The sequence below is a fragment of the Chinchilla lanigera genome, unplaced genomic scaffold (assembly GCF_000276665.1).
Source record: "Chinchilla lanigera isolate Chin_1 unplaced genomic scaffold, ChiLan1.0 scaffold00069, whole genome shotgun sequence".
NCBI lineage: Eukaryota > Metazoa > Chordata > Mammalia > Rodentia > Chinchillidae > Chinchilla > Chinchilla lanigera.
In genome coordinates, this window is record NW_004955470.1 from 7,719,547 (window position 1) to 7,742,064 (window position 22,518).

General features: G+C 51.1%; 1 protein-coding gene across 3 annotated transcripts in view; it reads left to right on the forward strand.

Moving 5' to 3' along the window:
* Il1rl2 (interleukin 1 receptor-like 2) overlaps positions 1–22,512 on the forward strand; it is a 38,690-nt gene extending 16,178 nt beyond the window's left edge. For 2 of the 3 annotated variants that reach the window (XM_013522820.1, XM_013522821.1), the window contains exons 6-10: positions 3,680–3,809; positions 4,510–4,646; positions 11,012–11,155; positions 17,916–18,077; positions 19,398–22,512. In XM_013522820.1, coding sequence (XP_013378274.1) covers positions 3,680–3,809; positions 4,510–4,646; positions 11,012–11,155; positions 17,916–18,077; positions 19,398–19,822 — 998 coding nt within the window. In that variant the 3' untranslated portion in view covers positions 19,823–22,512. The remainder of the gene's footprint in view (positions 1–3,679; positions 3,810–4,509; positions 4,647–11,011; positions 11,156–17,915; positions 18,078–19,397) is intronic. The other variant, XM_013522822.1, reaches the window with a different exon arrangement.
* The last annotated feature ends 6 nt before the right edge of the window (positions 22,513–22,518 follow it).

The following is a 22,518-nucleotide window of genomic DNA, read 5'->3' on the forward strand; positions in this document are numbered from 1 at the left end:
AGATGCCTGCCCTAACAGTCACATCAGCCACACCATTTCCAAACTGAATGTCCCTCTTCAGCGCTACGTGGAAAGTGTCGTCTTGGAGCAATCAGCATCACTGGGGTTTGCTGAAAACGCATATTGATATATTTATTCCATGTAATTGCTAAATTGAAATTAGACTTTTTTCTAGATAACTTTTAAATTCAGCCTTATAGTCATAAAAGTGTTAATCACCAGAATGGTGTAGTTTCTAAACATAAAACCAGACAATTAAGAGCCAGGCAATTAAAACCAGGGGAAGAAATCACAAGTGAAAAAATCCGGGCTGAGGATATAGCTCAGGGGCATAGTGCCTGCCTGGCAAGCATGAGGTCCTGAGTTCAATTCCTGGTACAAAAAAAAAAAAAAAGAAGAAAAGATTAAAAAATTAGAATAGGCTTTAAAAAGGCAAATACCTAAATATATATAAAAATAGTAGAGTTGAAATATAAAGGCCAAGCTAAGGGAAAATGTCTGGAGTAGAGAGGACATAACATGGGTGAGATTACTTGTATACAACACAAAATCAAGGAGTTGAGAAAATGCTAATCTAAATGGGGCAAACAATTTACACAAGAAGAAAAGCAGCAAAACATGATAAAATTCATCTGCAGTAAAAGAAATGTACATTCAAATGTTATTTATCTGTGGAATTGGTAAGGATTAGACATACATTGCCATTTATTAGACAGGGTACGTGAAAGGTGCTCTAGTACGTCACTGGCTGTGGGTGAGCAACTCCACACCGTGTGTGCTTCCAGCTCTCCTGCAGTTCCGTCCCACCCGGCAGGAAATCCAAGGCCTCCTGCGCTCTCTGTGCCCAGCGGCTCTCTGTCCTCTTTGTGATCCCCGTCCAGTTTGAATTCGGGAACTTTGAAAACCTCTTACCTTCCAACTCAGTACATTCTAGATGGCAAACTGTAGGCGACAACACAGCCCCAGAGGGCTGCAGAGAGAAATATTAGATGAACAGTTTTAAAACAAATTGTCTTTAGCGTGTTTAAGGAGAAGAGAGACAGGATTGAAACTTTCAAAAGAGAACTAGAAACTAGAAATAACAGCATGCCAGATTAAGATGTCCAGACTGAGCAATGCAATAGGCTTTAACTCGTATAAAATATATTTGAAAAGAGAATTAATGAGCTAAAATATAGGTCAGGAGAAAATATGGAGGCTAAGCATCCCGTGACAAAAGAACAGGAAGTATAGATGTGAGAGTGCGGGAGGAGGAGGCACAGATCTCTCTCCCTCTCTCTCTGTCTCTCTCTCTCTCTCACCACACACACACACACACACACACACACACACACACACACACAGAGCGTCGAGAGAAGGCAGAGGCAGAAGCAATACTATGTATTTTCGGATAATGCCGATAACATCCCGCCCTGCTAGGAGACCCTGACCCAAAGATGCCAGATGCAAAGAATGCCAAGCAGGATCAAGGAAAGTAAAACTACACCTAGACATTCCTTGGTGAAACTGCAAGAAGTGGAAACCAAGGGAAAAAGTATTCAGAGTAAGAAAAAAGGCAGAAAAGTGCCTCCTCTGGGCAATAATAAAAAATAAGACTCTGGCTGACCCTGTACCAGAAACAGTGGAGGCCCCCTGCTTTAAGAAATCCAAACCTACTAATTTAATAACCAGTGAAAATATAACAGATCAAAAATGGCATGTGTTGTCCATTAGGCCCACAATAAAAAAAATACTGGAGTGTTCTGCAGGCAGAGGGAACATTCTCCTACATGTTAAATCAAAATGCATAAAGCAATGGTACTTATGCAGGAAATTTAAAACAACTATGAAATGAAAATACACAACGGCGCTTGCCCTCTGCTGGGGTGAGGGAAACGAAAGTGAGTCCTAGGAACTTACGCAGTGTCAGAGACGAGGGTAAAAGGAGCAATAACATTAGGCTTTGATAAATCCAAGGATATGTTTCATTGTGTAGAGTTACAGTAAAAGAATAACACTTTAGCAAAAATATAGTTAAATGTAATACTAAGTCAGAAATAGAGGCAGAAGGAATTGAAACAGGAATCCAAAACAGGTAAGAAAGAAACCCCAAATATAGAATAAATGCATTGCATAGAACATACCTAATATGGCTGACTTAAAACAACATTTGTCATTAATTAGTAAATGGGAAAAATGCTCCAAATAAAATTGGCCCGGCTGGATTAAAAAATAAAACACCCATGTACTAATTGCAAGAAGCTCAAAGATAAAAGAATAGAAAATGATATACAACATAAAGACTAACTAAAGTAATGCTGGTATATCTATATTAATTACATTAATCAAGATACACCTGAAGGCAAAAAGCATTATGAGGGAGAAATACCACGTACTGGTGAAAGTTCAGTTTTGAACCTGTAAGCATATGTGCCCTTAAACACACACACACACACACACACACACACACACACACACACACAGAGGAAAAGTGGTTGATAGTTCAATATGGAGTGTGACATTTCTGTAGGGTTTTTGAAATAGATTTTTTTTATCAGATCAAGAAAGTTTCATTCCCTAGTTTTCAAATAGCTTTCTGGTTTTATGAATTTTATAATAGTCATGACACTTTTAAAGCAGAACTAGATAATAAGATGTGTGTTACTAGATTTCAAGAAGTATTAGAGAGGTATAATAATTTAAATATAAAGTAGGAAGAGGATATGGGCATTACTTGGGGTTCTGTGATGCACTGTTTTCTTGATGGGAAAGGTGGCACAACTGATTTCTCATAATTTGTTAACTTTACACTCACATTCTATACGTTTTTGTATATATGTTATATTCATAATACAGTAAATATTCAAATAAAGAACATGTCTTGGAACTTGATCTGTTTGGCTCATAGGGCAAACTTAAGTGAATTCACAATCTTATTACAAATGATTTGTGCTAGCCATGATGGCTCATGTCTGTAATCCCAGCACTCGGAAGGCTGAGGCAGGAGGATTGCCATGAGTTTAAGGCCACCCTGGGCTACAAAGTGAGTTCAAGGCCAGTCTGAGCTACCCAGTGAGACCCTGTCTCAAAAAACAGATGTGATTCACGAGTGTGTGGAGATTGAATACGGAGAAGAGGAGAAAGGGTACGGGGGTCACATTTCCAAGGGAGGAGTGTTACTGGATTTGGAACTAGAAAATGAGTTTGTATGTCATTTCTTCCTCCAATTCATATGTGACGGTGGGCAAGCCACTCGGGGGGCCTGAAGTTCAACTTTCCCATGCATCATGGGGACAGATAATAACATTTCCTCTTCTTCTGCCTTGTCGGGTTATTCCAAAGATACAAAGACTGAGGGTGAGAACACACATTAACGCTTGTAAACTGTGGAGCTCTTTGCTAACGTCACTAGGAGGGGAAGTAGTGTTGTGTCCCGATGAGTGCAGAAAATCTTCATCAGAGCTGTCGGTGAGTGTCAGCCTATGCCTGTCTCTGATGGGTTCCCCGGAAGGTCCCTCCTCCCTGCTGGTGTCTGTGCAGAGAACGTGGAGCAGATTGTCACTGACCCTAGAACATTTCTCATCAGCAAAGGGTATTCCAGCTGAAAAGCAAGATGCATTTGGCATGAGGTGCTGGCCAATCTGAATGACAGAAAGCTTGCACAACTGCGGCTTAACGTTTATGAATGTGATCTCCACAGGCTCCACCCTCATTGTGGACTGTAACATAACAGACATCAAGGAGAACACGAACCTCCGCTGCTGGAAGGTCAACAACACCATGGTGAACGATTACTACAGTGACTCTGGGCGCATCCAGGAGGGAATCGAGTAGGTGCCGCCTCCTGTGGCTTCTCCAAAGCTACCCGGGCTTTTCCATCCACATCTGTGTACAGAAGGTAGACAGTTCAGGGTGCCCACCACCTGCTCACTGTTGGCTTTGTTGTCCTAAGATCTTGGTGCACCAATCACGGTCGAGCATTGGGTTCCGAGAACTGTGGGATGCTTATGTCATCAGTAGCCCCAGCTTAATCAGGCACATGTGACAAACCAGAAGTGAGCCATACTATGACAGTATTTTTCCTGCTCATTCAGTCTTATCCTGACCACGACCTTCAAGGCTGAAGTACTGAAACCAGCACCACCACAGAGGCTCTTGGGACAGGGTGGGGTATAAACTCAACTGGTGGGGTGTAACTCTGGTGGTGTAAAAGAGGAAGGCCGAGGGCAGAACTTGTGCGGGCCGTGGGGTGCAGCGAGGCAAGGTGCTTGTGGAGGAACGGGTCCTGGAGGCTGGGCACAGGCTCTGGGGCCCATAAGCACACTTCTTCATCTCTGTCCAGGAGCACAGACAGACTTGTCCCTACAGGGTCTACACTCCACTTGGGGCCACTCAGTGACTTATGTCAGGGTCAGAGCACCCTCCAAGGTATTCTTCAGAGAAACAGAAGCACTATGTTCAGAATAAAGACTATAAATGATGCGGGGCAAATATGACTCATGTTAATGCACCACTCTTTTCTTTTTATAGAACCAATGTTTCTGCTGAAGGACACATCTCTTACACGGTCAACATCACCTTCTTAGAAGTGAAGATGGAGGACTATGGCCTTCCTTTCACTTGCCATGCTGGAGTGTCTGCTGCCTACATCATGCTAAGGCTCCCAGGTAATGTCCAGTGGGCTCTTGGTGGCCAGAGCACTCTCAGTGATGACTAGGAACTGGATGTGAAAGACAAGTGACATCAGGTGTCTTAGTTACTTTTCCCTTATTGCTGAGACAAAACCCTGATGCCCAAAGTTGAGGGAGGAGAGTTTCATTTAGCTCACAGTTTGTGAGGGCTCAGCAAGGTGGGGTGGCACATGGCGGAGGGGCAGCCATTCATGGAGGCAGAAAGGAGCAAAAGCAACAAGTGAGGTTGAGACAAGCCCCTTTCTGTCCCTTATACTGCATCCAGTCTAGTGAGATTGGGGCAGTGCCAATCCAATTAGCGAACTCACCCACCCTTAATCCCAGAGCCCTTAATCTCAGCATTGCACTATGGATCAATCACACACTAGATTTAACCACCTCTGAAAAAAACCCTATGACCGCTTGAGGCTTTGAGGGGACGTCTAGACACAAACCATAACATTCAGGTGCTTGGTGTGAGGCAATGCCCCGGGTGGCATTGGGACAGAACCAAGAGGTACCGTCCCGGGAAAGGCTGATTATCTCCTTGGAGTGAGGTTTTGAAAACAGCGCACTCGTATACATTAAGATTTCTGTGCATCAGAATTCTAGAAAACCAAGTTTTCCTTTGCTAAACCAGATTGTTCAACTTTTATAACCAACTTTTTAAATGATTTTTAGCTATATAGATGATTATGAATCATTTGATGTGTAATAAAAATGTTTATGTGTGTTTTTACGATATACCTTAGAAAAATTATCTATGGCTGGGATATGGAGGGGCTACTAACGGGGAGCAGGAGGACTGCAGACACCAAGTGAGCACACGGCCTGCCCTCTGCTCCGAACCTCCGATTATCCATTGGGGGTCATTAAGCTAGCGAGTGGAGAGTGGCGGGGGAAGCACACCCTTGAGAACAACTTTGCATTCCTAACCTCCGGGGGCAGGGTATGAAGTGCCTTGTGAGATGCTGTGTGGCTTAGCGAGGCAACTTATTTCTTGACTGTGTTAACTTCCTATGCAGTGCGGTGTGATTTACACGCACTAGGGAGCCCTCAGGTGGCCAGCGCCCCCTAAAGGTCAGTTGCCCCTTATTTACGTACTTCCAGCTCAAGTCCTGCGAAGAATGGAATATTTTTTTCTAGACCCCCACGTAAAGCAGCGGTTCCGCACGGAGCCCACAGAGGCTGCAGCTGGCCTGTGCTTCTTCCAAGCTCTTGGCCTGCAGGCATCGGCTCCTCGGAGCAGCAGGGTTGCGTCCACCACAGCTTGCAGCTCTCGCTGTGCCTGCTCTCTGCCTCTCTCTGGTGACCTGGAGGTCAGGGTCGCTCTGTCCCACCTGTGAGTGAGCTCACAACCACTACTCACTGGGGCCTTAGGCAGCCTGGCAGGGCAGGCCTTGAGCTCATCCTACTCTCAGGGGTCCTCGGGGGCTCCTCAGGTTGCATCTGCTCTGCATCCTCATCTCTGGCGCCTCCCTTTCCCTGTTTACCGTCCTCCGTGGAGTGCAAACCAGTTCCAAATCTGCCTGTGTCCCGCTGGCTCACAGAAGCTCTTCCAGCGAGTGCAGAGCCGTGCCGGAAGCGGGGCAGCGTGTTTGTCCTCTTGAACCTCTTGATTCTCTTGCTGTTAGTCTTAGCTTTGCAAATGGTGCCTGAGCTCATGGCTTCCAGGTTACTCAGGCCCCAAGGCTGGGGTCACCTTGACCCCTTCCTCCCCTTCTCTCACGCCAGTGCCTGCTAGCTGTAGCTCATCCCAGAGGCCCTTCCCACACGGTGCCCGCTGGCTGTGGCTGCGCCCTCCCGCCCAGAGGTGCCAGCTGTGAGACAGACAGCACCGTGGCCCCTGCCTGGGACTCTGAGCTCGTGACTTCCAGCCTCCCGTCCTAGACGGCTGTGCGTGGGCTGTGTGTCACCGCCCTGTCACTCACCTTCCCTGTGATCCAGTTTCTTTACCTTTGTAATGAGGGAGATAACGCCTTCCATGGAGGGCTACTGAGAATGAGCTGGATGTTTAAAACTTTTTATCGTGAAATAAAACATGCATATAGGAAAGAGTACAGATCACCTGGCAGATAATTATACAACAGATGCACGTGAAGTTCTGCTTGGATTAAGACAAACATAGAAACAAACCCAAAAACCACCCCCTGGGCATTGGAAGAGCTGAAGTCTCCCTGTGCTCTTCTGGATCAAAGCATGGCTTTCCCGTTGGGTACCATGGTGCCTCAGTTCAAGAACATACTTCTTTCCTTGATTCTTGTCACAAACTGAATTGGTTGTGAGCCACATGAAATGCAATGGAGGGGCTGGGGATTTAGCTCAGCGGCGCAGCACCTGCCTGGCAAGCACAAGGTTGTGAGTTCAATTCCCGGTACCGGAAACCACCCCCCCACCAAAAAAAAAGAAGCAACGGATAGTTTCAATGCTGACCTTATGGGGAAATCTCATTCAGTTCTCATCTGATTCGGTTTATGGCGAGAATCATGGAAAGAATTAAGTTGGTGAAGCGAGGCACCTGTGTAGCCACTCCTCCAACTTGTGGGAAAGTCATTTTCTTGTGGGAAAGTCTCCCTTTCTTATCCGGTTGCTATTCCTGAAAATGTAGCATAGCTTTGCCTGTGTCTGAGTTCTGCACTAAGAGATTTACATAGTGCAGCTCCTGGCAGGGCTGGATTCTCTGCCGAGGCGCCGGTTGGCTGGTGCACGGACAAGGGCACTAGCAGCTTAGCCATTCGCTCTCCTCACTGCATCATAGGTCGCCGTCTGTCCTTGCTGCTGGAAGCACACGGTCACTGACACTGTTTCCCATGTTGCACAGTAACAAGCAAGGCCGCTCTGCAGATTGCTGTGTGCCTGCTTGGTGCCCTGTAGGAGCCTTCCTGTCTGCACTGGGAGTCAGGTTTCCAGGCGACGATCTGTCATCGGTTTTTCTATTTAATGCCATATCATGCCCAGGGGTGACTGTACTTGTTGTCACTACCCCCGTGCAGGGCCTGGGAGAATGAGGTGAGATGATTTGGCAGACAAGCACAAAGCCTGACATGTGGTGAGTTCTAAAAACTTGTGTTTCTTAGTCCTGCTCTGGTTCTGGCCACTATTGTGGGTATCGGATGGTTGGACTCGTTTTCTGAATGGTTTCCTTGCCTTTGGAACATTGTCTCATCCAGTACCTTCCAGCGGTGTTATGGTCTCTTCTTCAGGGAGGCTGTAGCTCTGCAGTACCCTGCTCTCTCCTTTCCCCTGGGACACCAGCACTCCCGGCTGGCATTCAAGGCTGCCCCCTCCACCTTATCCCAGCCACTCCCTGGCCAGTCAGAGTGGGGAAAAATGGCTCTGCCACAGGCTCTGTGCTTTGATGGAGGTGGTGATTTTGTGAGTAGTGAGGGGAGAATTGGTTTTCAGTCAGGGAGCAGAGCAGACCCAGAGGACCCCTCCGTCTCCATGTTACCCAGTAGCCTCCAGCAGGAACAGAGTAGCTCAAGCCAGAGAGAGGCACATGGGGTCCGCCCCGGGAAGAGGGAGACACTGAGGGTGGGGTGCCTTGGATACTGCAGAGACCTGAGGTGTCACAGATTATATCCGTCTCACCCTGGAAGCGTGCATGCTTTATTTAACCCAGCCTGATGCTGGTCAGTAGCTTTTAATGCCAACGAGTACTGTGTTCAGAAGAGTTCTGAGCCCCGCCCAGGCTTAGAGGAACTGAGCTGTTCCGCTCTCACCTGTCAGTCACGCGATAGGAGGAGCGAGGTGCCCTGGCATTGTTGTAAGCCCTGCTGGAAGCCTGGCTCACAGAGTGTCTCCATTCCCACAGCTCTCGCTTCACTGTCACAGGCAGTGCGTTTCGCTTGCCTGAGTTCTTAGGAACCTCACCCTCTACAGTCCAGGCTTCCTGTGGGTTTGCTCTGGGCAAAGTGAAGGTGACAGCTTCTCCATTTGACTTCCTGTTTTGGGTGAGGGTGCCTTCAGCTCTGAGTGGATGTTCCTTGGTTTGTCTGAAGCAGGCTCGCTTTGCTCAGGTCAGCTGTCCCCTTCTGTGAATTTCTTCTCATCGTCAGTCTGTCCTTACCCGCCGTCCTGACACAGGTGGCCACATGGGCTCCAGTGGGGGATACTGTTTCTAACAAAATATCTGCTGCATCACCAATAAGTTTCCCACTTGTGTATGTTTCAAAACCCCTGCTGCCTTTGATCCTGCTCACGAATCTCCTGCTCTGTGTTATCATCTTCGAGTTCGCTTACAGAGCTCAGGCTGGTATCAGCACTCCTGCCTGAAACGTAAGATGAACTCAAGGATTTCTTTCCTTGCCGGGGGCTCTGGGTATGGATATGAACCTCGTGTCTTCCTTTCAGGGCCATTTGCAGCATCCAGACCTGCAAAGTGTATCTTCACCCTCCCTGGAGCTGGGTCCTCCCAGAGGGAGTGGCGGTACCATTGCTGCAGGAGGCGTGGAAAGAGCTAGCAGAGAGGAGGGAGGGGAGTGGGGAGAACCCAGGGGGACCCCGGGGACGCAAGGCTGCCTGGCCAGCAGCGTGAGGAGCAGTTCCACTTGGCTGTCCCGGGACTGAATCTGTGGGTCCGTGTGGTGGTGGTGGGGCACGCGCATGATTTGGCTACTCCTCTTTATCATGCCCTGGACGTGAAGGTGCACAGTAGTCAGCAGGAGATCCTGGGCCGCAGGTGTTGGCACCACAGTGTGGCCTGGGGCACAGTGTGAAGCGCACCTTAGATGAAGGAAAGGAAGTGTGGTGTGTGTACACATGAGCCCTGTTCAGCCATGAGGGAGAGTGGGATCTTGGCATCTGCTGTGGCTTGTGTCTGCATGTCCCCCCAAAGCCTCAAGCAGTCATGGGGAAGGCTTCTACAGTTTGTGATTGATCCATGGTCCAATGCTGGGATTATAGGGGTGAGAGCTACACCCACCCTGGGGCAGGCAGCCTGCATACCATGTAAGGGAGGGAAAGAGGCTTGCTCTTTCTGCTCCTCCTTTTTGCTCTTGTTGCTTTTGCGGTCTTTCACCACCATGAACTGTTGCCCTCTGCCATGTGCTCTTCTGCCTTGGAGCCAGTCGAGTATGGACTGAAACCTCCGAAAACTGTGAGCTAAATAAACCCTTTCTTCCCTAATTTGGGGTGTTGGGTATTTTGTCTCAGCAATGAATAACCAAGACAGCATCTGAAGAAATGGTTGGATCTGAGACCACTCTTTTGAGTGGGACAAGTCAGACTCCAAAAGACAAACACTGCATGTTCTCCTTCACAGGTAGAATCTAAAAAAGATGACAAGAAAGTAGACAGGGGACCACTGTAGTATTACACAGAGGAAGGGGAGCGGGGAGTGGTGTGAGGCCTGGGAATACGGGCATCAATATAATAGGATACATTGCGCCATGGAGCCCCACCCCCAGGAAGTGAAGCTAGGATGGTGGGTGGGGCATGGGGGTGATGGGAAGAAATGACTGAAATATGTTACGTTCATGTACAAATCCACCAAAATACAACCCATCAATCTTTACTTGCAATGTGCACTAATAAGATGGTGGGAAGAAAGTGCTCTGGGGGTTCAGAGAAGGACTCCCCTCTTCTTGTGCTCCTCCCCTACACACCCTGGAGTGAGTGGGAGGACCAGGAGGGCCCCTGAAGGAAGTCGGTTATGAGATGGGTTCTAGGAACAGGGAGGATTCCTCTTCCTCCCTCCCAGTTCCCCTTTTCTGGCTCTCGATTCCCTCCTTCCTGGGGAATCCTTGGTTGTATTTTTCTTCCTTTGTCCCAGTTCCTTTTTGCACCCCCAGGTGCCCAGGCCTGTGATGTGGGAGCTTGTGCTTCAGTGACTGGGTGGGATGTCCTTTCAGAGCCTGTGTGTCCCCAGTGCTCAAGGAGGATGGGCACAGTGGGGAGTACCTGCAGAGAGGCTTCCAGGGAGGAGGTGCAAAGGGTCCTTCCTGTAGGACAGAAGTGCATGGCAAAGCAGTATGGCAGGATGGTCATCCCTGCCATGCTGCAGGACCACTGAGGACATCCCCAACAGATGTGCCAAGGCTTGGCCTCTGGGGATGTCACACTGGCCAGGGAGGTATGCTCTGGGGTGTCAGAGCAGGCATCGCACACTCGGAGTCACCCTGTATCTGCTGCCTGCAACCAGGGTTCTGAGGATCTCCTCTGCCAGACTCCCTGGAGCTCTTTTGTTCCCTAAAATTTACAAGCCAGGTCAGATCGGATGATCCCATTCCACACTTGTTATTTAGCATTAAAGGAGCATTTCTGCAGTGCCCTCACTAATATGGCACATCTTTCCACATGACATGTGTCTGTGACCCGGAGGATGTGATTGCATTGTTCTGCTATTTTGCTGTCACTTGTAGCTCCAGACTTGCGGGCGTACTTGATAGGAGGATTTGTCGCTTTAACTGTCGTGGTCACTTCAGTTCTTGGCGTCTACAGCACCTTTAAGGTGGACATCGTGCTTTGGTATCGAAGTGCTTTCCATTCCACTGAGAGCAGAGAAGGTGAGTATGTGTCTTCACTCAAAAATATCTCTAAATCAGTTGCCACTCTCTGGATAACCATTAGAAGTGTACTTTTGTCATATTTACAAGTGTGGATTTCATGATGTTGGCAGAGTTAGAGGGCAGAACCTCCTGAGACCCACCTAAGCCTCAGAGAAATGATTGTCCATGATCACCAGCTTCATGGTCACAGGAGTCTTGCAGACTTCTAGTGCCCAGGAAGGACTCATGAAGTGGCAGAAGCAGTTCATCTCCTTTCTCACTGCGAGTGGGGGAGATGGGTCTCACTGCATCAGTTTTAGAGAGGGGAGTGTCTGCAGAGGAAAGTGTTGTAGCCAGGCTGCCGAGCTACAGCTCTGTCTAGGACCTGCCCTTGGGCCTGGAGGGAGTCACATCTTTAGCTCTCAAGGCTGGACAGAGATAGACCTGAGTTTGAACTTGAATTTTACACTTACTCTCTGTGTGAAATTAGAAAGATAATTTTTTTTTCTCTTTCTCAATGGAAGGAAGGAAAGAAGGAATAAAATGTCATATTTGTTTTCTTGTTGCTTGTACACAGTACCCAGCACCCCTAAATTAAAGAAAGAGAGATCTATTTGGCTCACAGTTTGTAGAAGTTTTAGTTCATAGTCAGTTGGCTTCAAGGCAAGGTGGCATGGCAGAGGGGTATTGCAAGAGGAGAAACGGTCCATGGCAGGGCAGGCAGGAAGCAGAAAGAGATCAAGTGAAGAGCAGGGAAATAAACCCTTCCAGGCCATACCTCCTTTGACCATGTAGGCTTCACCTCTCAACATCATATTCAGCTATAAACTCATCTGTGGACTAATCTACCCATCAGTATCATGTCCCTATGATCCAATCACTTCCCAAAGCCCCACCCTTGAGCCCATGAAGCATTAGGGGGATACCTAGATATAGATCATAACCAAAGAGAGGAAGGAAAGAAAGAAGGAAGGAAGAAAAGGAAGAGGAGGAAGGAGAAAGGAAGGAAATAAAGAAAGAAAAAGAAAAGAAGGGAAGAAGGATAAATAGGTGGAAAGAGGAAAGAGGGAGGACAGGAAAGGAAAGGAGAGGAGAGGAGAGAGGAGAAGAGAGGACAGGAGAAGACAGGAGAGAGAGGAGAAGAGAGGAGAGGAGAGGAGAGGAGGGGAGAGGAGAGATCACATCCTGCCTGGGACAGTGCTGAGGGCCCAGGGATACACCCAGCAGAGCCCTGGACGCAGGTGGCTCCCTGCTCACCTGCAGTCCAGCAAGTTGCCCTGTGCACTTCTTTGGGTCTTCATTCATAGCGCTTGTGTCCTGCCAGGGCTCTTTGACACACAGATGCCTCCATGTGACCTGAACCTGGGTGGGGCAGGCATTTCTCGCTGTCATTCTTGTGGGTCTATGCAGTTTAGGTCTCAGAACAGTATGGTCTATTAAGGCCTAGGAAGAAAGAAGTAATCTGCTTTACTGTCTCCTAATTGCATGGAAAAATTCCTATGAGGCAGAAAGAAGGGTGCCTGGAGGTGAGCAAATCGGTGCCCTGCCAGGGTAGAGACACATGAGGCTGGCATGAGCAGGGGCTGGTTCCGGCCAAGTGTGGGCTAGGCGGGTGACACAGGGAGGGCATCTAATTGCCTGCTTGGCATAGAAAAGTCATGGCCCAAGTTCCTGTCTATGCTTGACTAACACAGCATCCTAGCTTGGACTCTATTCTAACTTAAATGTCTCAATTCAAAACTGGCAACCCTGAGACTGGGGTGGAGCTCCGTGGTAGAGTGTGTGCAGCATGTGGGAGACCCTCGGCTCCATCCCCAGCAACGAGAAACAAAGCTACGACAGCCACAAACCCTGGGGGCCTTGGAGCTGTGTAGAAAGTGACAAACTCCTCTAGGTGCAAGGGTGTTATGGAAACCTGGCCTCACACGTCTGACACCACACAAAGTGGTCATACTGGGGGCTGAGTCTCTGCTCTCTGTTGTGGTCTGTGCAGAGATTGCCCTGTCTCAGGCTCCAGACTGTCCTCTGACCCTGGCTGCATCTGTGTGAGAAGAGGATCTCAAATACTACGTACTTTTTCTGCCCTGGATTTGAGTGGTTTGGCTGCTTTTAGTGTTGCTGACCTACAGGGACTGTGTGGCTTTACGTGGTCTTTCCTGGAGCTCTGGCCCCTCTGTTCCCCCGTGTGTGACCTCTGTGACTCACTGTGATCCCTAGGAGTGTGACCTTGGCCGCCGTGCTGTGCCAAGCATGGGGCCAGGCTGCTGTCAGTGAGGCTGAGAGCAGTAGGGGAAGGAAAAAGAGCTCTGACTCCTCTGGGAGAGCAGAGAGAGCCCAGGCCTGGGGACCTGCCCTCCGCTGGGACCCGGTGCAGCCCAGGCTCTGTCTGACAGTCAGCAGCTGCAGCTGGAAGAGATTTGCCGGGTTTTCTGGGCACGCAGAGTAAAGGGTGGAAATGCAAAGGAGGAAGAGAGAGAAATTGTGTCTATGTTGAGATAAGTCCTTTATTTCCAGATACGTGGGTCGAGCTTTGTAACACTATTAATATCGGGAGATCTAGCCCCAGGCTCTAGTATGAGGGTCACACACCACTGCAGCGGAAGTCGGGGACTCTGCGTATTCTCTGTCAAGCCTCGGTACCTGCAGGGTTCTCGTGGCTGCTGGGCAAGCTCCGGACAGAAGCAGATCTGCTGGAGAGCCTGGCATGGGACGGAGTGGTGAAGTACGACCAGAACACCATGACTAAAAGCAAAACGAATCAGGCATAACAAGCAAAGGAAAATCAAGTTTAGAACGGTCAAACAAGGTGGGGATAGAGTGAATGACATCTCTTTATTTTAAAAGGTGAGTTTGCTTTCAAAGCTAAAGCAAAGCCAATTGGGAGATTCATTATGTGTGATTCACAGACACCTTTCAAATGCACTAGAGAGAAGGTGACTTTACCCACCCCGGACTCCTTTCCACAGGACAGTGGCTGTGGAGTCTTCCTCTGAAAGGGTGTGAGGGGAGGAGCCTTGTTGTCCACATTCCCAACGTAGTGGTGTTGCATGCTTTAGGTGGCTCTCCTTCTGGAACCTTCCATGCATGTTTCGGCAAACCCAGGGAAGACACTTACAGAAAGGTCAGATTAAATCTGTCTGATTTTTCCACTGCTCTGGGTAGATGAGCTAACATCATTTTGAGAGAAAGTAGAATAACCTTGAGGCAGTCATTCACACACATTAATTTATTCAAATGAACTCTTGTACTTTTGGCCAGCAACCAGTCAAGGCACAGGCAGATGCTTTGCCATCCAGGCAGAGTGGAATCTCCTCAGAAAATGAAAGGACCTGGTGGACATGTGGAGAAATGGAGAGGTGGGCTGTGTGTGAGCGGCCCACACACCTCCCTTTCTCAGAACACTCACTCGTAGGTCTACATTTCTGGAGCTTTCTTGATGAACTCAACAGCTGGAAGGCATCCAGCATTTGCCATTTGTACGGTTATCTCTTCAGCTGCTGTTCTAGTACCCATGGCTGGGAAGCAGATTACCTCAGAGCTAATGGCGTGAAATGACCATTCATTTGGCTTGTGGGTTCTGTGGTCGGGAATGAGGACAGGTACAGTGGGTTCATTTCAGCTCTGGGTGTCTGGGGCCTCAGCTGACGACCGGAAGTTGACCTTGGCAGTTGGGTGATGGCCTCAGCCTCTCTCCACAGGCCTCTCCCAGCAACGTCCCCTGCTGCATGGTGGCCTCTCCCTGAGGCGGGTGTGGCAGGCGCAAGGCAGGCCTGGTGAAGGTATGTTTTCCGGTGTAACCTGAATTTCTAGTGTCAGGTCTGCCACACCCCACTTGTCAAGGCAGCTATGGAGGCTGACCCAGTTTTATTTTCACATTTTTTTTTTTTGAGGCTGACTAGTTTTAAAGGAGTGGAAATGGATTCTAGTTTTTGTGGCAAAGTTCTGAAGGAAGCTGTAGGACCGGAAGTGTTCCTCAGGCTTGCCTGGCCCGGGGTGGGAGGCACCGGGCAGACTAGGGGCGGGCTTTGTGAATTTCCTGCTTTGGAGTCTGGTTTTGTCCGCTTGAGGAGAACGGCAGGCATGAATTTCCATCAGTGCCGTGCACTTCAGAGAAATCACAGAGCCTTGATGGTCTCAGCTTCCTTGCTCAAAATCCAAGGGTTCTACCACGTCCCTCATGGTCAACTGTGAGGAGAAAGCCAGGAATGCGGGGGGGGCTGCAGGCTGCGTGGGCCCTTCAGAAGCAGAGGGCTGAAGTAAAAATCTCAGGGCAGCAGCATGGTGTCTGAAAACCTAGTCTCTGGATTACAGGTTACAAATCAGCCATCTGAAAGTGACGAAGAGAGTAAGCAAGTTGTATCTTGATTCAAAGCTGAGTCAGGGCTGGGCATGCAGCCCAGGGGAACAGGGGAGCTCTTGCCTTTCTTGTGAGGGGCCCTGGGCTCAGTCCCAGTACTGCAGAGCAAGAAACAAACCCTGGAAAAAAGAAAACCAGAACATTAGGGCATTTGTATATTTTAGGTTTTAAAAGGAGTGAGAATTTTTTCTGCCCAAAACTCCTCTCTATTTGGACAGCAAGGAGAACTGCTGTCCTCATTCCTTACTTAGAAACAGCAGACCTGGAGTAACATCCAAGGAGAATGTGTTTAGCACAAGTAGTGTGTTTGCTTTTTAATCAGAGCCAGCGGGGACAGAGGGAGAGAAGAAGGTGCCCTTTGCATGCCTGGGACAGGGGCCGTAAGCCCGGGTGCTGGCTGTAACATGAAATCCTTCTCTTTCTTTTCCTTCATGTTTTTTTCTCTCTTCGTAAAAAGTCTCCAGCTCTGAATTGTCAAATATGTGACATCAAATTTTATACAGAAAAATGCCCACTGCTTGGCCTTGTGGTCCCATCTCATGACTCAAAAAGACTTGTAGCTGTGTAGGGTTTGAGCCATTGCTAGCCACGAGTCAGCCATCCCTCTGCTGCCTGCCCTGCAGTCCTGTTCATTTGAAAGCTGACTCTACCTGGGACCCAGAACCTTTCCATCCCTGCCTTGGCAAACTCAAGCTGCAGTCAGACCTTGTTATCCAGTCCTGAGAGCTCTGAGCAGGGCCTGCCCCTGGTGCTGAGGGCAGAGCAGGGAGCAGGAGTCCCAGCTCCCACACAGCTTCCTTCCATGATGTGGTAGGGAGGCAGAGAAGGAGATGCTTGTGAGTGCATGCATGTATGCAAGTGTGTGTGCCATGACACATGAGAATATGTGAATAACTGCATGTATTTGCACAACTGCACACCTGTACAGGTATCTTTGTAACTGCAAGTGTGTGTCCATGTGTTTGCACAGCTGCAGATTCATGTAGGTGTGTGCATGCCTTTGTGTAAGTGTGCAAGATTGCACATGTGTGGAGATGTGTGTAGCTGCATGTGTTATGGCTGCAGGTGTGTGCAAGTATGGGAATGTACCTGTGCAAATGTGCATGTGCATAAGTGTGTGCAATTGCATATGTGTACAGCTATGTAACTGTGCACATGTGTGTGCACATGCTTGCATGGCTGCGGGTGTGTGCATGTGTGTATTACCATGTTTGTGGCATGGTTCGTGTGAGAACTGACAGAATGCAAAAGGACAACAGGAAAACATCCTGCAGTGGTCACCTACTGTTAGTTACACAAGACGTGAACAGTTCGAGATTTTGCTTTCTCGCAGTAATCTCAGAACTGCCCTCTCCCCAGTTCTCTGAAGCAGATAAACTCGCCTGGAAAGGGAGAGCAAGGGCCTTGGCCCTGCTGGTACTCTTGAGGCTGCTTTGCTTTTCCAAAAGGCCTGACGCTCCATGCCGTGTGTCCCAGTGAGATGCCCATGGGTGGCGCTGTTCCTCCTCGCTCACCCACCCGCCGGCTTGCCGCTGGGCTCCCTCATGCCCAAGACTCCCCAGCAGGACGCTGATGTCCCCTCCTGCACCTGTTGCAAGCCGCCCCTCCCCATTCACGCCTGTCTACCCTGACTCTCCGACCCTCGCTTTCTTCTAGACCCTCCCTGCTTTTTTCAAACCCAAGAGCGGTCCTGAGTCCTCTATGAATTTCCCTCAACAATTCCAGGCAGTGCGGAGTTTCCTCGCCGTCTCCCGCTCGGTGAGCTGCTGCTCTCTGTGTCTCGGGTGGCTTGTGCCTGAGAACAGGAACGATCCTCCTCCTCAGATCTTGTGACTCACTTGTCTTGGCCCCGGCGTGCCTGGTGCTGTTCTTGCGGCTGCTCAGTTAAACACCCCTCGTCCTCAGGGACCAGTTGGGCTGTTTCCCTGGGCTGCTCAGGGCTGCATGGCAGGTTCAGAGAACCCACTCAAGGGCTCGTTGTCTCTGCTGCGGTGGTGGAATCCCCGGCGGGGTGATTGGGAGCCATGCAGCCCATATGGCTGTGTACCCGGGACGGAGGGTCACGGTCCGCTCCTGTCCGGCCCCACTGAGGGTAACGGTGGAGTCCTCAGTTCTCATTTTCAGCCTCATCACAGGAAGCTGTGCCCTTAGGATCAGTAGCCTTGGGGTGGACTAGGAACTGCAGAAATGACGCTGCCCTCCTCTCTCAGCTGCCTTATTGTGCAGTGGGACGAGACCTTGTCGCTCCAGGCTCACGGTGGGACCGAGGTATGGAAGCGTGGCAGGGCCAGGCCAGCAGTGGGGCACCAGAAGCCACCGCACCCACGCCGCAGGCCACGGAGGCACAGCGCGGGTGCTCACCTTGCTCACAGGAGGCAACGTGGTGGTTCCAGACATGAGTCTGTCCCGTTTCCTTTTCAGATGGGAAGCTGTACGATGCCTATGTCCTGTACCCGAAGCCCAGAAGGGACAGCCAGTGCCACCACGTGGACCGGCTGGTGCTGAAGCTCCTGCCCGAGGTCCTGGAGAGGCAGTGCGGGTACAAGTTATTTATATTCGGCAGGGACGAGTTCCCTGGACAAGGTGGGTTACGAGTGAGGTAGAAGTCGACAAGGGGCCAAGCGAGAAGGGACTCTGGGGCTGGGGACCTGGCTCGGCATCATGCACGGGACCCCGGCTTCCATTCCCAGCACCACTGGCGAGAGAAACAGAAGACAAAACCAACGAGGGCCCTGTCCTTCCCTTTACACTGCGGGGCAGCTCTGCGCCCCTCCCCACGGCCCTGCCTGACCTGGGCTGAGGTGCTGGGAACCGTGCCCTCCCTTCCCCCCAATCTCCTGGCTGCGCCATCGTCTGGAAGTCTCACTGATGGTGATAATGTGAGGCTCACTTTGGAGTCTTACGGTCAACCAGTCACACGGGCGGGTGACAGCCTCGGGGACGTGTGACCTTTATTCCCCCGTCACTGTGACTCACTTCAGAGGTTTCCCATCACTTTAAATATATAAATCAGGTCATGTTTAAAGCTGATTTTGTAAACCTCCACCCCCTTGCTCCTCCTGAGTCTAAATTTTTTCAACATCTCTGAACCTCCATTGCCTCACCTGTGAAATGGGGATGAGAACCCTTCCCCACCTCAGCTCGGAGAGGAGCGGTGTGGAGCTCGCACGGGCCGCACGCTCAGCCCCATAGCTTCTGTCTTCCGTCTTTGCTGGTTGTGCAACAAACTGGATTCTGAAGCAGACAGCCTGTTCCACTCAGCGGGAACATTCACTCACTCGGTCACTCAGCAAATCTTTCTTGAGACCCTCTGCATGCTGGGCCCTGGTCCAGGCACTAGCAATGTGAAAACAAGTCGCCTCTGTGCGGGTGACAGTCTACCTTTCCATCCCAGGGCAGGGGGCAGGGGGCGGGCATACAGATTGTGTTGGCAGAGCTGGGTCTGTAGAGACCCCCACCCCCCTCCACCGAGCCGTCAGCAGGGTGTCCCGCTTGGTTTCCAAATGGAAATTCTGGCCACTTACATAACTGTAAAGTGCAAGGAGAAAACACAACTGCAAGAGGAACGCAGTGTTTGAGCTGACTACATTTCGCCCAGCTTTTTAAAATTCTATTTTCTTTTAAAGAAAAGTATGTTCATCATGTAATCTACCCCAGACCCTCAGCTATGCCGGGGCTCTGATGCAGTCGGTGTGGGCTGTGGAACAATGATTCATGAGTGTAGGGTTCTTCAGGAAAAGCCAGGAAGGCCTCACAGGGGAGGTGCTGGACGTGAAAACATTTTAAAAAATTCCATTCCTACTTTAAAGACCATTTTCTCCCCCAGGGACCCTTTCTGCCCCCCTCAGTAACACGGCCCCGGCTGGCTCAGTCTGTCCTCTGAGTGTCCTCCCTTTGTTCCAGCCGTGGCCAGTGTCATCGACGAGAGCATCAAGCTGTGCAGGAGGCTGATCGTCATTCTTGCCCCGGAGTCCGAGTCCTCCAGCTTCGGCCCTTTGCAGAACCTGTCAGAAGAGCAGATCGCAGTGTACAGCGCCCTCATCCAGGACGGCCTGAAGGTGATCCTCATCGAGCTGGAGAGGATCACGGACTATGGCACCATGCCCCAGTCCATCCAGTACCTCCGGCAGAAGCACGGCGCCGTGCAGTGGCGTGGGGACTGCACGGAACAGGCGCAGTGTGCCCAGAGCAAGTTCTGGAAGGAAGTGAGGTACCGTATGCCCCCCAGAAGGTACCCACCATCTTCCCCAGGCCCGCTTCAGTGGCACAAGCCCTGCAGCCGCAAGGGAGGCACGTGGGAGCCCTGCGCAGGCCGGGTCACCCACTGACCCGGGCCTTGGCTGGGGGCTCACTGCCGGCCGGGGTTGCAGCGAGGACAAGGCTGCCTGCCCCGGAGCTGGCCTGTTTGTGTTGTGCGAAGGCTTGTGTTCATCGCTGTCATTTGCTTTGATCAGCGCTACTGCTGCTTTAGGGGACGACAGCAGCTCTGCAAAGCCCCCATGAGCCCTTGCCGGGTATGGGGATGTTCAGTGCAGGGCCCAGGGACGGCAACTGAGGGCTGCAGAGAGGAGGTCCAGGGTCAGAAGGCTCAGGCCCTGCTGCCCAAGTGGGGCCTGGGCTGTTCAGGTGCCAGGAGGGCGGCATGTGGCGTGGGGAGGCTGCTGGGGAGGGCCACCCTGGGCTTGTCCCACCCGCTGTCACTAGGGCTCCAGTCCTCACGCAGTGTCTACTGTGCTTGAATCGCCTCCCTCCTCCAGGGCCGATGAATAGTTGTAGCCAGTGTTAGCACGGTGTCCCTGGAAGGTACTTAGATGTCACCTCACGGTGGTCATGCACTCCACGGGCCCTGAAAGACTCTCTGCTAAGCCACAACAAGTGCGAACTTTTCCACCTTTCCTTTTGACACTTGTGTCCACTGAACCGAGCAGCGAGTGGGGCTCACACGGAGGGTGGCGTCTGCCCAAGTGGAGAAGTGTGAGTGTCTGAATAGTGAGTGCACGCCCATCACAGGTGCATCTCTGACTTAGCAACTCACAAGGTTTGATACTCAAAGCTAGCTATCAGCCCTCAGCCATGATAAGCTCATTAAAGGGTCCTTCCGATCAGCTCTGGGCGGTTTCTTGGCTTCTGTTTCTCCTCCCGAGTGGGAATCTTGGTATTCTTAGTGCACCTGCATTTTGACCACCACTAGCTCAGGTGTGAAATTTTCTACTTCTAGCATCATATGGCTCTCAAAGAGTGTGTGCTTTGGGGGCATTTCAGCTTCTCAGGCTGGGGATGCTTGGTCTCTGTTGCGTCTTGGGGTCTTTTGTGTTTAGGGTCTCACACGGAGGACAAAGTGGGTGGGCCCAGAGGGAGGGAGGGTGGAGGCCGGGGATGAACTCTCACAGACAGGTGCTGTGCCGTGAGAAGGCCAGGGGGAAGGCCCAGGGTGGGGGAGGGCACGGTGGACTCTGACCTGACGTCACCTTTGGTGACTCCCCGGTGCCTTCCAGGGTGCAAGGCAGATGTAGTCAGGAGCGCTGCTAAAAGGGATGTGTGCGCAGGGTTCCAAGAATACAGGTCTGTCTGCTGGGCGTGCAGTATCTGTTCCTTAATCTACAGAACCAAAAGCCATGCGGGAAGGCTGTGGAGGGGCACCAGCAGGAAATGGACTCCTGGTCTCTGAGCTTGGCTCCTGGCTCCCGTCCCCCTTTCCCCACTTGCTTTGTTCAAGCAACACCAGTGACTGGTAAAGGGCCAAAGCCTCTCCGACCACTTGGCGCACAGGGAGGCTGTCTAACTGCGTGCAGCGAAGGCCCTGCTTCTCCCAGCTCTCCGGACGGTTGCTGTCTGACCCCCATGCTCCCGCCTCCAGCCCCCGCAGCATTGTGTGTTGAGCCATCAGGAGGTGACATGGTGACAAAGGCCAGGCTGCTGGCCCTTCGTGGGTTATTTCCATCTTCTGTCCCCGCTGTAGCAAATGGCCCTCCCACCTGGCACAGACAGGAGACCCCGCGTGATCTCTGCCCAGATTCCCTCTCTCTGGCTCATCTTTTAAAAATCAAGCAATCACAGCGGGATGTGGCTGACCTGAATATGACCGCCCTGCGTGCAGAGCCAGCGGCCTCACCTGAGCTGGGTGGAGGGGCCGGGCTGGCGGCGGCACCCCCAGCCGTGTGAGTGAAAGAGCTGCAGCCAGGGCTGGGACAGCTCGGCCAAACCAGGGGCTGAAATTCCTCCCCGGGCCGAGCTCTCCACCACCCACCTCCCAGGCAGCAGTTGCTCTGGAGCTTGTAGAGGAATCACGCAGAGCACCTTCCCCGTGGTACCTGGGGAGATTGTCACCCGGAGAAAGCCAGCCTGAGATGACCACAAAGACTGGGCTTGGGGGCCCAGGTCGTCTGTGGGGAGGTCTGAGCAGATGTGGGGTCCTGGGGAGATGGCTTGTCCTGGGGACTGTCACTTCCTTGTGTCCGTCCCTGGGTCTGCTTGCCTGAGCTTGTTTGGGCTCAGTGTCAAGTTCAGGACCTTCAAACCCTGCAGGTGAGCGCCCACAGGGGCAGGTCCCAAACCCACAGGTCAGGGGAGACTGCTCGCGCTGTCTCCATGTGTCCTGCAGGGGGCGCCCTGGTCCTGCCCGACTCCTATACAGGACCCTTAAGCTATGCAGTTTAGAACAGCTGAGCTTTGGAGCTTTGGAGGATTGACTGGCTCTCAGCTCTGCCCTCCTCCTTGCCCTGGAAGCCCTAGAAGACATGGGTTGTTGGGAAATGATTTTCTGTAGACTTTTCTAGAGATGTGCTGTCCAGGCAAGGGGAGTGTCACGTGAAATCTCTTTGTCAGAGCAGCCACCCCTAGGCCAGGCATGTCCAGGGAGTGAAGCCCCGTGCAGCGTGGTACACGCAGGAGCCCAGTCTGCCCCCCAGTGCCCGGCCCCTTTTCTGCTGGCTTCACGCCTCCATCGTGGTATTGTGGCTAGACGGCATTGTTCTGCAGCTGTCTTGGGGATTTGCCTTCATTCTGGGCTGTGGGATGCAGCGCT